Source organism: Coregonus clupeaformis, chromosome 15 (genome assembly GCF_020615455.1).
Source record: "Coregonus clupeaformis isolate EN_2021a chromosome 15, ASM2061545v1, whole genome shotgun sequence".
Classification (NCBI taxonomy): Eukaryota; Metazoa; Chordata; class Actinopteri; order Salmoniformes; family Salmonidae; genus Coregonus; species Coregonus clupeaformis.
The window spans coordinates 30,934,565-30,950,412 of record NC_059206.1 but is presented as its reverse complement, the minus strand read 5'-3'; the positions used below and the strand labels follow the sequence as shown (position 1 = coordinate 30,950,412).

General features: G+C 44.2%; 1 protein-coding gene across 1 annotated transcript in view; it reads right to left on the bottom strand.

The window, feature by feature from the left end:
• Positions 1–15,848, bottom strand: part of LOC121582640 (high affinity cAMP-specific and IBMX-insensitive 3',5'-cyclic phosphodiesterase 8B-like) — a 59,086-nt gene that overhangs the window by 4,813 nt on the left and 38,425 nt on the right. Inside the window, exons 14-20 of the mRNA XM_045225103.1 lie at positions 12,474–12,638; positions 11,971–12,028; positions 8,861–8,990; positions 6,231–6,429; positions 3,398–3,615; positions 2,894–3,032; positions 2,058–2,225 (exon numbers count right to left, since the gene is read on the bottom strand). Of these exons, the coding sequence (XP_045081038.1) occupies positions 2,058–2,225; positions 2,894–3,032; positions 3,398–3,615; positions 6,231–6,429; positions 8,861–8,990; positions 11,971–12,028; positions 12,474–12,638 (1,077 nt within the window). The remainder of the gene's footprint in view (positions 1–2,057; positions 2,226–2,893; positions 3,033–3,397; positions 3,616–6,230; positions 6,430–8,860; positions 8,991–11,970; positions 12,029–12,473; positions 12,639–15,848) is intronic.

Genomic DNA, 15,848 nt, shown 5'->3' with positions numbered 1-15,848 from the left:
CTTCTCCAAACTGTTGCCACAAAGTTGGGGAAGCACAGAATCGTCTAGAATGTCATTGTATGCTGTAGCGTTAAGATTTCCCTTCACTGGCCTAGCCCGAACAATGAAAAACAGCCCCAGACCTTTATTCCTCCTCCACCAAACTTTACAGTTGCCACTATGCATTCGGGCAGGTAGTGTTCTCCTGGCATCTGGCCAAACCCAGATTCATCCGTCGGACTGCCAGATGATGAAGCGTGATTCATCACTCCAGAGAACGTGTTTCTACTGCTCCAGAGTCCAATGGCGGCAAGCTTTACACCACTCCAGCCAGCGCTTGGCATTGCACATGGTGATCTTAGGCTTGTGTGCGGCTGCTCGGCCATGGAAACCTATTTCATGAAGCTCCCGACGAACAGTTCTTGTGCTGACGTTGTTTCCAGATGCAGTTTGGAACTCGGTAGTGAGTGTTGCAATCGAGGACAGACAATTTTTACACGCTACGTGCTTCAGTACTTGCCGGTCCCTTTCTGTGAGCTTGTGTGGCCTACCACTTCGCGGCTGAGCCGTTGTTGCTCCTAGACATTTCCAATTCACAATAACAGCACTTACAGTTGACCAGGGCAGCTCTAGGAGGGCAGAAATTTGACGAACTGACTTGTTGGAAGGGTGGCATCCTATGACGGTGCCATGTTGAAAGTCACAGAGCTCTTCAGTAAGGCCATTCTTCTGCAAATGTTTGTGTATGGAGATTGCATGGCTGTGTGCTCTATTTTATACACCTTTCAGCAACGGGTGTGGCTGAAATAGCCGAATCCACTAATTTGAAGGGGTGTATACATACTTTTGTATATATAGTGTAGCTGAGTAGGCAGTTGTTAAGGTCAGGATTGCCAGCTGCAGACTCCTATAGCACCAGAACAGTTGTTAAGGTCAGGATTGCCAGCTGCAGACTCCTATAGCACCAGAACAGTTGTTATGGTCAGGATTGCCAGCTGCAGACTCCAATAGCACCAGAACAGTTGTTAAGGTTAGGATTGCCAGCTGCAGACTCCTATAGCACCAGAACAGTTGTTAAGGTCAGGATTGCCAGCTGCAGACTCCTATAGCACCAGAACAGTTGTTAAGGTCAGGATTGCCAGCTTCAGACTCCTATAGCACCAGAACAGTTGTTAAGATCAGGATTGCCAGCTGCAGACTCCTATAGCACCAGAACAGTTGTTAAGGTCAGGATTGCCAGCTGCAGACTCCTATAGCACCAGAACAGTTGTTAAGGTCAGGATTGCCAGCTGCAGACTCCAATAGCACCAGAACAGTTGTTAAGGTCAGGATTGCCAGCTGCAGACTCCTATAGCACCAGAACAGTTGTTAAGGTCAGGATTGCCAGCTTCAGACTCCTATAGCACCAGAACAGTTGTTAAGATCAGGATTGCCAGCTGCAGACTCCTATAGCACCAGAACAGTTGTTAAGGTCAGGATTGCCAGCTGCAGACTCCAATAGCACCAGAACAGTTGTTAAGGTCAGGATTGCCAGCTGCAGACTCCTATAGCACCAGAACAGTTGTTAAGGTCAGGATTGCCAGCTGCAGACTCCTATAGCACCAGAACAGTTGTTAAGGTCAGGATTGCCAGCTGCAGACTCCTATAGCACCAGAACAGTTGTTAAGGTCAGGATTGCCAGCTGCAGACTCCTATAGCACCAGAACAGTTGTTAAGGTCAGGATTGCCAGCTGCAGACTCCTATAGCACCAGAACAGTTGTTAAGGTCAGGATTGCCAGCTGCAGACTCCTATAGCACCAGAACAGTTGTTAAGGTCAGGATTGCCAGCTGCAGACTCCTATAGCACCAGAACAGTTGTTAAGGTCAGGATTGCCAGCTGCAGACTCCTATAGCACCAGAACAGCTGGTGCTGCAATGACACACTCCCCATCCCTCATTCTAACCCCTCGCTGTCCCCTTCCCCCTCTCCATTCCTTTACCTTCTGCCCCGTTACCCTTTAATCCCACACTTAACATACAACCGCCCCCTCCTCCAGGAGCCCTCCCTTCCTCCTTCCATCACTGTCAGCCCCCTCACCTGGGAAAAGTACTCCTCAGAGATGCGTCCGGCCCATTCTATGCAGAGCTCCAGAGGTCTACAGGGATTGGCCACGTCAGCACACTTTATCATCATCCTCTTGATCAGCAGCCGGTTCTCTGGGCTGTTCCTGATGCTGGCTGGACCCTCACTGTCACTGCCTTCACTCTGTTACAGAGAAACACACACAAGGTCAAAGACACACACACACATTTCGATGCACACACAATCGGTCAGAAACACACACACACTATGGTATACATCACTAGAGGCTGGTGGGAGGAGCTATAGGAGGACGGGCTCATTGTAATGGCTGGAATTGAATAAATGGAATGGAGTCAAACGTGGTTTCCATAAGTTGGATACCGTTCCATTAATTCCATTCCACAGTTATACATAACGTTGGCCTGACTCTTCAAGTTGCTCCTCTCACAGATGCTTTAGTTGCTTTGTGATATTATTTTAGTGGTAGTAGGGCTGAGATATAATCAGGCTAGACAGGCTGCTGCCCACGAGGGCCATGATTGCTAATCTCAGATAGGGGCTTCAAATTGGAGTCACATGCTCTGAATAGAGCCAAGTCTTTTCCATTAGAACTCTCCATTGTTGAATGTCAAAATATTTAGCCTTTTATTCCTATTTACTCATGAATGCTCATGGAATATACTGTATTTAGGAACTAAACTGTTTCTATAGTATTTTCTGTTCCCACTCAGTTGGCTAATGTTAACAACCATATTTATTATGTAATAATAAACTACACACGCACATGGACGCTAGTACACACACACACACAAACACACACACATATACACAGACAAGGGGCTGTGTCTTACATTTGAGCTGGACTCCTCGATGGCAGCCATTGGTTTGTTGATGCTGTTGGCAAACTTGTTGACGTGTTCAAAATGGCGGGTCATCTCTGTAGCCAGCACCATGTCTATGATTGCCTGCCTCAACGTCCTGAACTGAGTCCTAATATAAACACACAGAGACGGGCTTACAGGACCAGGATAGTCAACTGTCCTCACTGTTTTCCAAGAAGTTCTAGGTCCATAAAAACCTAGAAGTTAATCAAATCACATGATATGTTCCAGGGTAATAACCCAACCTGCTCCATATCTGTCGCCAGTGGTTATGTGGTCTCTCTGATGGCTTAGAGGAAGAGGCATGTCAATTCATTACTTTAACAAGAACATTGCCTCTTTCCTACTGTAGCAAGCACTTAGCCTGGTCCCAGATCGGTCTGTGCACAAACAGACTTGGGACCAGGCTAGCAAGCACTAAAAGCTCCATGTGGAAACCATTATTTTCTCTCCTAGACTCTCTCCTGACTGTACCTGTCGATGTTTTTAAAGATGTTGCTCTTGCTATCCCTGACGGTGAGTTGGAAGGCTAGGGCGGCATGGTGACTCTCCAACACTGCCGTGTCGTTATACAGGATAGCCAGCTCACTTCCTGCATTACACAGGAAGCTGTTGGTCCTCCCTGGGTGGTCCACATCATGGACCGTCGCCGCGATCAACGCAGCCACCTCATCCAGCTGGTCCAGACTACCCTGAGAACACATGACACAACCAGGAAGTAGTGTTACTAAACTAAAACTCCCATGAGCCCCGGGAGACATATAGCAATCAGGAAGTAACATCAGTGTCAAACTTCCACAGAAGCACAGATAATAGAAAAAATGTAGTAGGGGAGCTCAGTTTCCTACAACTTTTACAATCTACAGTATATCTTAATAGAAAAACATATGAACCTATTAATCAGGGATGGGACTGAGACAGCAAAATCATTTTGGGAGTTAGACTTTTAGACCAGCTTTTTTTGTTGTTGAAATTGTGTATAAAATATAAATACTGCCTAAGTCTCTATCAGCATAACCTCATACTCAACAAATGAATAATACCAAATAATGCACGCCATGCAAGCGCAACTAATAATAATAATCACTAGCAAATGGGAGAAAAGAGAGGGAAAGTATGAGGATCTCAATGCCCTCAAGGCAAAACACTTATTGAATGAGTCAAATATGAGAACAAGACCGAAGCTATAAAAACATCCCCCCACTCCAACTCTCACTGGTCACTGACATACATTAATCTAATGCCAAACAAAGAAAACTGATAATCTACTCTCCTCACGCACGCACGCACGCGCACGCACACACACACACACACACACACACACACACACACACACACACACACACACACACACACACACACACACACACACACACACACACACACACACACACACACACACACACACACACACACACACACACACACACACACACACACACACACACACACACACACACACACACACACTATTGAAAACACATGGCAGTGAATTACGTAGTAGATCAACTTATCAATCAATCAGCACATTGATACAGTGCCTTGCAAAAGTATGCATACCCCTTGGCGTTTTTCCTATTTTGTTGCACTAGAACCTGTAATTTAAATTGATTTTTATTTGGATTTCATGTAATGGACATACACAAAATAGACCAAATTGGTGAAGTGAAATTAAAAAAATAACTTGTTTCAAAAAATTCTAAAGAGTAAATAACGGAAAAGTGGTGCGTGCATTTGTATTCACCCCCTTTGCTATGAAGCCCCTAAATAAGATCTGGTGCAACCAATTACCTTCAGAAGTCACATAATTAGTTAAATAAAGTCCACCTGTGTGCAATCTAAGTGTCACATGATCTGTCACATGATCTCAGTATATATACACCTGTTCTGAAAGGCCCCAGAGTCTGCAACACCACTAAGCAAGGGGCACCACCAAGGAAGCGGCACCATGAAGACCAAGGAGCTCTCCAAACAGGTCAGGGACAAAGTTGTGGAGAAGTACAGATCAGGGTTGGGTTATAAAATAATATCAGAAACTTTGAACATCCCACGGAGCACCATTAAATCCATTATAAAAAAATTGAAAGAATATGGCACCACAACAAACCTGCCAAGAGAGGGCCGCCCACCAAAACCAGAGGCAACAAAGAGACCAAAGATAACCCTGAAGTAGCTGCAAAGCTCCATAGCGGAAATTGGAGTATCTGTCCATAGGACCACTTTAAGCCGTACACTCTACAGAGCTGGGCTTTACGGAAGAGTGGCCAGAAAAAAGCCATTGCTTAAAGAAAAAAATAAGCAAACACGTTTGGTTTTCACCAAAAGGCATGTGGGAGACTCCCCAAACATATGGAAGAAGGTACTCTGGTCAGATGAGACTAAAATTGAGCTTTTTGGCCATCAAGGAAAACGCTATGTCTGGCGCAAACCCAACACCTCTCATCACCCCAAGAACACCATCCCCACAGTGAAGCATGGTGGTGGCAGCATCATGCTGTGGGGATGTTTTTCATCGGCAGGGACTGGGAAACTGGTCAGAATTGAAGGAATGATAAATGGCGCTAAATACAGGGAAATTCTTGGGGGAAACCTGTTTCACTCTTCCAAAGATTTGAGACTGGGATGGAGGTTCACCTTCCAGCAGGACAATGACCCTAAGCATACTGCTAAAGCAACACCCGAGTGGTTTAAGGGGAAACATTTAAATGTCTTGGAATGGCCTAGTCAAAGCCCAGACCTCAATCCAATTGAGAATCTGTGGTATGACTTAAAGATTGCTGTACACCAGCGGAACCCATCCAACTAGGAGCTGGAGCAGTTTTGCCTTGATGAATGGGCAAAAATCCCAGTGGCTAGATAGATAATTGCTGCAAAAAGTGTCTCTACAAAGTATTGACTTTGAGGGGGGTGAATAGTTATGCATGCTCAAGTTTTCTGTTTTTTTGTCTTATTTGTTGTTTGTTTCACCCAAAAAAAAATTGTGCATCTTCAAAGTTTTAGGCATGTTGTGTAAATCAAATGATACAAACCCCCCCAAAATCCATTTTAATTCCAGGATGTAAGGCAACAAAATAGGAAAAATGCCAAGGGGGGTGAATACTTTCTCAAGCCACTGTATGGCAGGCATAATCATCTTTTGGTGAAATATTGAAACTAACTGGTGTCAGTAGTAATTTCATTTGTGTGCATAAGTGGTGTACGCATATCCAACAATTCTCCAATCAGAAGGTCTTCTTCGGGCTGGTGTGGGGTTGTGGTAGGAGTTGTTGTGTGTGTGTGTGTATGCTGGTGTGTGTGTTTGGTCTACCTTGACCTTCTCCTTGCGTAGGAAGTAGGCAGTAGCATGTAGGACATCAGCGGCGTGGGTGGAGTTGTGGTAGGAGTTGGAGGCGTGGTAGTTAGCCTCTATAACCTGGAGCCAGCAGCGTAGCGTAGTCTCACTGCAGCTCAGGAACTCACACACACTGAAGCGAGCAAAGATCTTCAAGCCCAGGTAGGTCAGAGGTCTGTGGGGATGACAGAGAGAGGACAGGGAGGTACAGTGAGGGAAAAAAGTATTTGATCCCCTGCTGATTTTGTACGTTTGCCCACTGACAAAGAAATGATCAGTCTATAATTTTAATGGTAGGTTTATTTGAACAGTGAGAGACAGAATAAAAATTTAAAAATCCAGAAAAACGCATGTAAAAATTTTTATAAATTGATTTGCATTTTAATGAGGGAAATAAGTATTTGACCTCTCAATCAGAAAGATTTCTGGCTCCCAGGTGTCTTTTATACAGGTAACGAGCTGAGATTAGGAGCACATTCTTAAAGGGAGTGTTCCTAATCTCAGTTTGTTACCTGTATAAAAGACACCTGTTCACAGAAGCAATCAATCAATCAGATTCCAAACTCTCCACCATGGCCAAGACCAAAGAGCTCTCGAAGGATGTCAGGGACAAGATTGTAGACCTACACAAGGCTGGAATGGGCTACAAGACCATCGCCAAGCAGCTTGGTGAGAAGGTGACAACAGTTGGTGCGATTATTTGCAAATGGAAGAAACACAAAATAACTGTCAATCTCCCTCGGCCTGGGGCTCCATGCAAGATCTCACCTCGTGGAGTTGCAATGAAAATGAGAACGGTGAGGAATCAGCCCAGAACTACACGGGAGGATCTTGTCAATGATCTCAAGGCAGCTGGGACCATAGTCACCAAGAAAACAATTGGTAACACACTACGCCGTGAAGGACTGAAATCCTGCAGCGCCCGCAAGGTCCCCCTGCTCAAGAAAGCACATGTACAGGCCCGTCTGAAGTTTGCCAATGAACATCTGAATGATTCAGAGGAGAACTGGGTGAAAGTGATTTTGGTCAGATGAGACCAAAATCGAGCTCTTTGGCATCAACTCAACTCGCCGTGTTTGGAGGAGGAGGAATGCTGCCTATGACCCCAAGAACACCATCCCCACCGTCAAACATGGAGGTGGAAACATTATGCTTTGGGGGTGTTTATCTGCTAAGGGGACAGGACAACTTCACCACATCAAAGGGACGATGGACGGGGCCATGTACCGTCAAATCTTGGGTGAGAACCTCCTTCCCTCAGCCAGGGCATTGAAAATGGGTCGTGGATGGGTATTCCAGCATGACAATGACCCAAAACACACGGCCAAGGCAACAAAGGAGTGGCTCAAGAAGAAGCACATTAAGGTCCTGGAGTGGCCTAGCCAGTCTCCAGACCTTAATCCCATAGAAAATCTGTGGAGGGAGCTGAAGGTTCGAGCTGCCAAACGTCAGCCTCAAAACCTTAATGACTTGGACAAGATCTGCAAAGAGGAGTGGGACAAAATCCCTCCTGAGATGTGTGTAAACCTGGTGGCCAACTACAAGAAACGTCTGACCTCTGTGATTGCCAACAAGGGTTTTGCCACCAAGTACTAAGTCATGTTTTGCAGAGGGGTCAAATACTTATTTCCCTCATTCAAATGCAAATCAATTTATAACATTTTTGACATGCGTTTTTCTGGATTTTGTTGTTGTTATTCTGTCTCTCACTGTTCAAATAAACCTACCATTAAAATTATAGACTGATCATGTCTTTGTCAGTGGGCAAACGTACAAAATAAGCAGGGGATATCCCTCACTGTAGATGAGTGATAGAAGGAGGATGTTCGTTCCCTTCTGTATTGGTGTACATGTGAGTACACCAAACATTAGGAACACCTTACTAATATTGAGTTGCAGTCCCCCTTTTGCCCTCAGAACAGCGTCATTTCGTCGGGGCATGGACTCTACACAGTTGTGTCAAGTTGGCTGGATGTCCTTTGGCTGGTGGACCATTCTTGATACACACGGGAAACTGTTGAGCGTGAAAAACCCAGCAGCGCTGCAGTTCTTGACACAAACTGGCACCTACTACCATAGCCTGTTCAAAGGCAATTAAATATTTTGTCTTGCCCATTAACCCTCTGAATGCCACACATACACAATCCATGTCTCAATTGTCTCAAGACTAAAAAATCATTCTTTAACCTGTCTCCTCCCCTTCATCTACACTGATTGAAGTGGATTTAACAAGTGACATCAATAAGGGATCATGGCTTTCACCTGGATTCACCTGGTCAGTCTATGTCATGGAAAGAGCATAATAACCTCTATCTTCACTTTCCCCTTAACTCCCTAACAACCTTCATCCCTCTCTTACTCATCGCCACTTCCCTCAACTGTCCTCTCTCTCTCCCCCCCCCCCTCTCCCTCTCCTCCCCCCTCTCTCTCCTCCTCTCTCTCCTCCCCCCTCTCCCTCTCCTCCCCCATCTCTCTCTCCTCCTCCCTCTCCTCCCCCCTCTCTCTCTCCTCCCCCCTCTCTCTCCTCCCCCCTCTACCCCCCCCTCTCTCTCCTCCCCCCTCTCCCTCTCCTCCCCTCGCTCCCTCTCCTCCTCCTCCCTCCATACCTCTTACAGGTGGCAGCCTCCAGCTCTAGGATGTTAAACTCCCATTGGTCCTCGTCATCCAGCATCTCAGCGATGGCCGGAGGGATGTCATTCAGCGTTACTGGGATGGCCAGCTGACTCTGGCTCATATCTGGAGACACACACATGCACAGATTGGCTGGATATGCCCTCACCTGCTAGTAACTTATACTGATTCACTAAGATCTGTCCACTATAGTGTTGTCCTGTAAGAATGTGATCTTGTGGCCCAAAACTGTTTGTCACCACACACACACACACGCGGACACAGCTGTTTCCATTTGAAGTGGTTTTTATGTGTATTTGTATTTTTATTTATTATGGATCCCCATTAGCTGCTGCCAAGGCAGCAGCTACTCTTCCTGGGGTCCAGCAAAATTAAGGCAATTATACAATTATACATTACAATACATTCACAGATTTCCCAACACACTGTGTGCCTTCAGGCCCCTACTCCACCACTACCACATATCTACAATACAAAATCCATGAGTACGTGTGTGTATAGTGCGTATGTTATCGTGTGTGTGTATGCATGTGTCTGTGCCTATGTTTGTGTTGTTTTATATTCACTGGACGCATACACTTCAGTTAGCAACAGCATGTGAAAGTCCATACACTTCAATTAGGAACAGCATGTGAAAGTCCATACACTTCAGTTAGGAACAGCATGTGAAAGTCCATACACTTCAGTTAGGAACAGCATGTGAAAGTCCATACACTTCAGTTAGGAACAGCATGTGAAAGTCCATACACTTCAGTTAGGAACAGCATGTGAAAGTCCATACACTTCAGTTAGGAACAGCATGTGAAAGTCTGTCAGCAACACTACTATTTGCTTCTTTCCTTGTGACTGCAAACACGCACTAACTAAAGGTGAGGGGAGGGTTGAAAGGGCCAGCCTTATTTTACACAGATACAGTGGCTTGCGAAAGTATTCACCCCCCTTGCCATTTTTCCTATTTTGTTGCCTTACATCCTGGAATTAAAATGGATTTTTTGGAGGTTTGTATCATTTGATTTACACAACATGCCTACCACTTTGAAGATGCAAAATATTTTTTCTTGTGAAACAAACAAGAAATAAGACAAAAATCAGAAAACTTGAGCGTGCATAACTATTCAATCCCCCAAAGTCAATACTTTGTAGAGCCACCTTTTGCAGCAATTACAGCTGCAAGTCTCTTGGGGTATGTCTCTATAACATCTAGCAACTGGGATTTTTGCCCATTCTTCAAGGCAAAACTGCTCCAGCTCCAAGTTGGATGGGTTCCGCTGGTGTACAGCAATCTTTAAGTCATACCACAGATTCTCAATTGGATTGAGGTCTGGGCTTTGACAAGGCCATTCCAAGACATTTAAATGTTTCCCCTTAAACCACTTGAGTGTTGCTTTAGCAGTATGCTTAGGGTCATTGTCCTGCTGGAAGGTGAACCTCCGTCCCAGTCTCAAATCTCTGGAAGACTGAAACAGGTTTCCCCCAAGAGTTTCCCTGTATTTAGCGCCATCCATCATTCCTTCAGTTCTGAACAGTTTCACAGTCCCTGCCGATGAAAAACATCCCCACAGCATGATGCTGCCACCACCATGCTTCACTGTGGGGATGGTGTTCTCGGGGTGATGAGAGGTGTTGGGTTTGCGCCAGACATAGCGTTTTCCTTGATGGCCAAAAAGCAAAATTTTACTCTCATCTGACCAGAGTACCTTCTTCCATATGTTTGGGGAGTCTCCCACATGCCTTTTGGCGAACACCAACCGTGTTTGCTTATTTTTTTCTTTAAGCAATGGCTTTTTTCTGGCCACTCTTCCGTAAAGCCCAGCTCTGTGGAGTGTACGGCTTAAAGTGGTCCTATGGACAGATACTCCGATCTCCGCTGTGGAGCTTTGCAGCTCCTTCAGGGTTATCTTTGGTCTCTTTGTTGCCTCTCTGATTAATGCCCTCCTTGCCTGGGCCATGAGTTTTGGTGGGCGGCCCTCTCTTGGCAGGTTTGTTGTGGTGCCATATTCTTTCAATTTTTTTTATAATGGATTTAATGGTGCTCCGTGGGATGTTCAAAGTTTATGATATTTTTTTATAACCCAACCCTGATCTGTACTTCTCCACAATTTTGTCCCTGACCTGTTTGGAGAGCTCCTTGGTCTTCATGGTGCCGCTTGCTTGGTGGTGCCCCTTGCTTAGTGGTGTTGCAGACTCTGGGGCCTTTCAGAACAGGTGTATATATACTGAGATCATGTGACAGATCATGTGACACTTAGATTGCACACAGGTGGACTTTATTTAACTAATTATGTGACTTCTGAAGGTAATTGGTTGCACCAGATCTTATTTAGGGGCTTCATAGCAAAAGGGGTGAATACATATGCACGCACCACTTTTCCGTAATTTTTATATTTATTTCACTTCACCAATTTGGACTATTTTGTGTATGTCCATTACATGAAATCCAAATAAAAATCCATTTAAATTACAGGTTGTAATGCAACAAAATAGGAAAAACGCCAAGGGGGATGAATACTTTTGCATGGCACTGTACACCATTGATTGGTTGGTTGGTCCACTGATTGATTGCATTTGGGACACTTGAGAGCACAACGCAACAACAACAATTTCCAGTGTAGTCCTCAGCTGTGTCCCTAAATTACCTAGCAACATGGTCCTTATGGTAGAGGGTGAGATACATAGAGATCATATTAAATAACTTCTAATTCCTAATTCTATGGTCAGATAAGGTAAGGTAGCTTGACAAGTGGGTTCAGAATCCTGTTTACCTAGGATTCATCGTGACTAGATCAAATATAAGGGGATTATGCAATGACTGCCGATGCACTTGTAGACTCCAACTGATGAAATGATCTGAGACATTTTCTATCACTCTTCAGAAAGACAGAGGTCCATACATGAAAAGTAATGGTTTCAGCAAAACTCCCTAAGCCCCCAATCATGTGTAATGAGAATGAGTGCATTAAGCTCCCAGTGTAATTTAATTAGATGAAATATTACATATTAATTATGCAACACAAATATACCACTAAAACGTGCTATAACACAATTGAACACATAATTAATCTCAGTTTGTGTTGTAATTGCTTACTTGGAAAGGTACTTTTGGAGAAGACATACTCGTTCCCAGACAGTCTCCGTAAACCATCCTGCAGAAGGAAAAAGACAGCAAATCACTCTCTTGATCCATGCTGTGAAAAAACATTTAAAAAATACCCTTTTGGTTTATCTAAAATCTGGCTAATAACAACATATTTCACATTATACAATGACTTCAGCATTATAATTCACCCAACGAGAAATATCCCACATAACTCAGGAACTCTCGTGTTTGAGTGTTTGTGAGAAGAGGAGAGAAGAGGAGAGGGGAGGTGAGAGGAGGGGTATGTGTGTGTGAGTGTGTGTGTGTGTGTGTGTGCATGTGTAGCCCCTCATGAGCCACCCTACGAGGTCATTGGTGTGTGGATGGAGAGGAGTATCCTAAAAACTAAATGGGGCCTAAATGGGGCCTGTGAAGGAGTGTGTGTGTGTGTACATGTGTGTGTGAGAATGTGTTGTGTGTGTGTGTGTGTGTGTGTGTAGCCTCTGACTCACGCTCATGAGCCCCCCTACGAGGTCGTTGGTGTGTGGGTCGTCCTCCTTGGAGGCCAGCTGAGGAGAGTAGAGCTCTGTGGTCCTAAGGATCTCCAGGACCCGGTCCAGCGCCTCCGCTACCGAAACCGGACTAGACTCCTGGGCCGCGTTGATGATGTTGATCACCTGGAGATGGAGGAAGATGGAGAGAGATAGAGCACACAGTTACACTCTATTTAAAGGGGGGCTGAACTCTGCGATTCCGCCCATTAAGAAAAACGAGATTTGGGTCTTGGGGGTGTTGTTTGATGTGGGTGTGTTATGTTGTTTGTTCCTCTTGAGTCACGGAAGCAACATTTCACCCTCAAAATAGTCATAGATAAATCAAGAAATCTGTAATACATTTTGGGAGCTTAGTCACTGGCGAGTGGCAAAGTGCTTTGGTGCCGTTTTGTTTGGACAACTTTCTCACTATCTATTACCAGAGTGTATGTCTCTCTGGTAGTGTTTCATAGTGAATCATGTTCGAGTTGCCGTGGGACACATGATGCTTGCGAATGGGTTTTTCATTTTGGAATACTGTGCACATCATATAAATTAAAATTTTGCCCAAAACAGTGGCAGACTCGAGTGATCACTATCAAACACATCAGCAAGTGGCCACTCGATAAAGGGCTTAGGGGCCAAGTGTTTTTTCAATATAATATTGGCGATGTGTTGTCTTATGCAAACAAGTCCGAGGCACTGCGTAATGTGGACAGCATAGAAATATACATATATTTCTATGGTGGACAGGTCTGACTCACTGTCTGTAGGTTCTGCCATATGAATAGATAGAGCGCAATTAGCACAGCTGTTTCTCTGTGCATGACAATTCTCCCTAGGCGTTACCATCCCGTGTTAGCGAGCAAGTGGGCATGATCAAAATCAAAATCCAACCCTCAAATATCCAATAGATCTAGGAACGTAACAGACACACACACACACACACACACACACACACACACACATACACACACACACACACACACAAGCCTAAGGGACACATCCCTCTTCAGACAAAAAGTGTCTTTCTTTGAGCCTGTGTCAGGGAGCTCTGCATGTGATGCCTTAGAAATCCTGTCTGGGGCCAAATAGATAAAGCAGCTAGTCAGCTAGCCAAGAATAAGACTAGACTCTGGGGATGATTTCAGTTATAGCCTGATCCCAGAACTCTCATTAGAGAATTAGGTGGAAGAATGGCACTACAATCAGATTTAAGTCATAATGCCTGAGAAGCCGGTGTTTGGAAGATATATTTGCACCCCCACACCGGCTTCGAGGGCATTATCACTTTTATACAACGGGTTACCAACATATTCAAATAATGATTTACATATTTTCATTAACAAAATGTTATTTTGATGAATTTATTCATACTATTTCATCCTTCCACAACATATAGTCCCGACACAAATCTAAGGTTGCTACCCAAGCTGGCTGGTCGTTCGTTCTATCGGTTCAGTTGCCAGAGATGCGACCCAGTCGTTAAGTCTTTTTGTTCTGTATCTACGGACGCGACCCAGTCGTTCATTTAAATGTTCCATTGCCATACTGGCTGGCAACGTTCTTATCCCTTGCTTGCTAGCTAGCCAACTACAGCTAACTTACAGTCACGTCAAACAGAGCAGCCAGAATAACAGCAAAGTAACTGCATTTGCGTTTGTTTAAGCTGTTTTCTAGTGACATTTATTTGGATACATCCATAACAATGAGCTAATGATGCGCGATTTCGCCTGGCATAGAAAATGTGCTCTTTCATCAGGACACTGTTGTTCAGAGGAGCTAGCCAACAACACAGCTAACACAATCACTTCAAACTTACGCTTGAAAGACTGCAAACTAGCTGCATTTCATTTAGTTTTACCTGTTTTCTATTGACATTTCTTTGTATATATCCATAAAAATTATGCCAGCTGATTCATGATTTCCAATGGCTGAGAAAAGCTGTCTTCCTGTCTGTCTAGTCCCGACTCCCAACATGTTCATTACTATGGAACAGCTGGAGATCAAATGTCAATATTGAAACAATGTTGCAAATGTCGGAAAGACAGACAGCAAGGTTTATACAAATCTCTGCTGTTGAAAACCAAATGCTAGTCTAAAAGAAATGGGAGATAATGTCTAGATGCTTTTTATAGTGGAGTTCAAGTTTATAAATTGCCTGGCTGGGTTGATGAGACAGTGGATTGCACAGTGAGATGGAACAGAGTAAATAGGCATTTCAACATCATAGCTTTAGCTGGTGGTAACTTGTGGAATAGACACTGGCTGGAATGTGGTTTTAACCAATCAGCATCCAGGATTAGACCCACCCATTGTATAATAGAATGATCGATCACAGCTGTCACTTTCAACTGTGTTGTCACAATCATTAGAATCATCAGGTCAAACTTGATGTTGTAATCAATGCTGTCGCTTGCCAATCAGGTTTATTGATCACTGTTCAGTCAGATGGATTGATCACTGTTCAGTCAATGTTCAGCTTCAATTGCCAAAGAACAGCAAACAACTAGACATTACATAACATTCCAAGAATGCTTGAGAATATTTGTAGAATGTTCATGGAACACAGTTTGGAGCCTTTTCCCAGAACATTCCTGTGACATTCACTTGACATTCTGAGAACCATAAATTGTCAGCTGGGTTGGCTAGAGGTTATGTCACAACAAAATGGGAACTTCAAACCACAATGTTGTGTTGTGTCGCAAATATTTGCCATGTGCTGAGGTCTTTCTGTAGTTGAGAGAGTTTTGAGAAGTTCTGTTAAGCTTTCTACTGCCTCTGTTAGGTCTTCACCCTCACACTATCTCCAGGGAGCATCAGTTATAGTTCTAGGTACATGTTCTATTTTAGGGGTCGGCAACAGGTGACCCCTAAACCACCCAAAGTTTTTAGGTAAAAAAATCATCAGGAATTCACAAAAAGAAAAAAGGAAATCGGTTCCCAATTATTCCCATAAAAAAAAGAAATTTGTGATCGTGTCTCAATGTAATCAAGGTATGAAATTATTGTTATTTTCAAATACAAACTCTTATTGGGCTTAGTTGTGGTAAATTTGCGGTGTTCAAATTATTATAATTATGTTCTGGCCCCCCGACCATCCGCTCCGACAAAAATCGGCATATGGCTGAACCTAATTGCCTACCCCTGCTCTATTTGTTGGGAAGGTGCACAGAGTTTGAAAGGAGAGGATAATATGTGTGTGTGTGTGTGTGTGTGTCACAGGAGGCTGCTGATGGGAGGACGGCTCATAATAATGGCTGGAACGGAGTAAATGGAATGGCATCAAAACCATGAAAACCATGTGTTAGATATATTTGATACCATTCCACCCATTCGGCTCAGCCATTACCA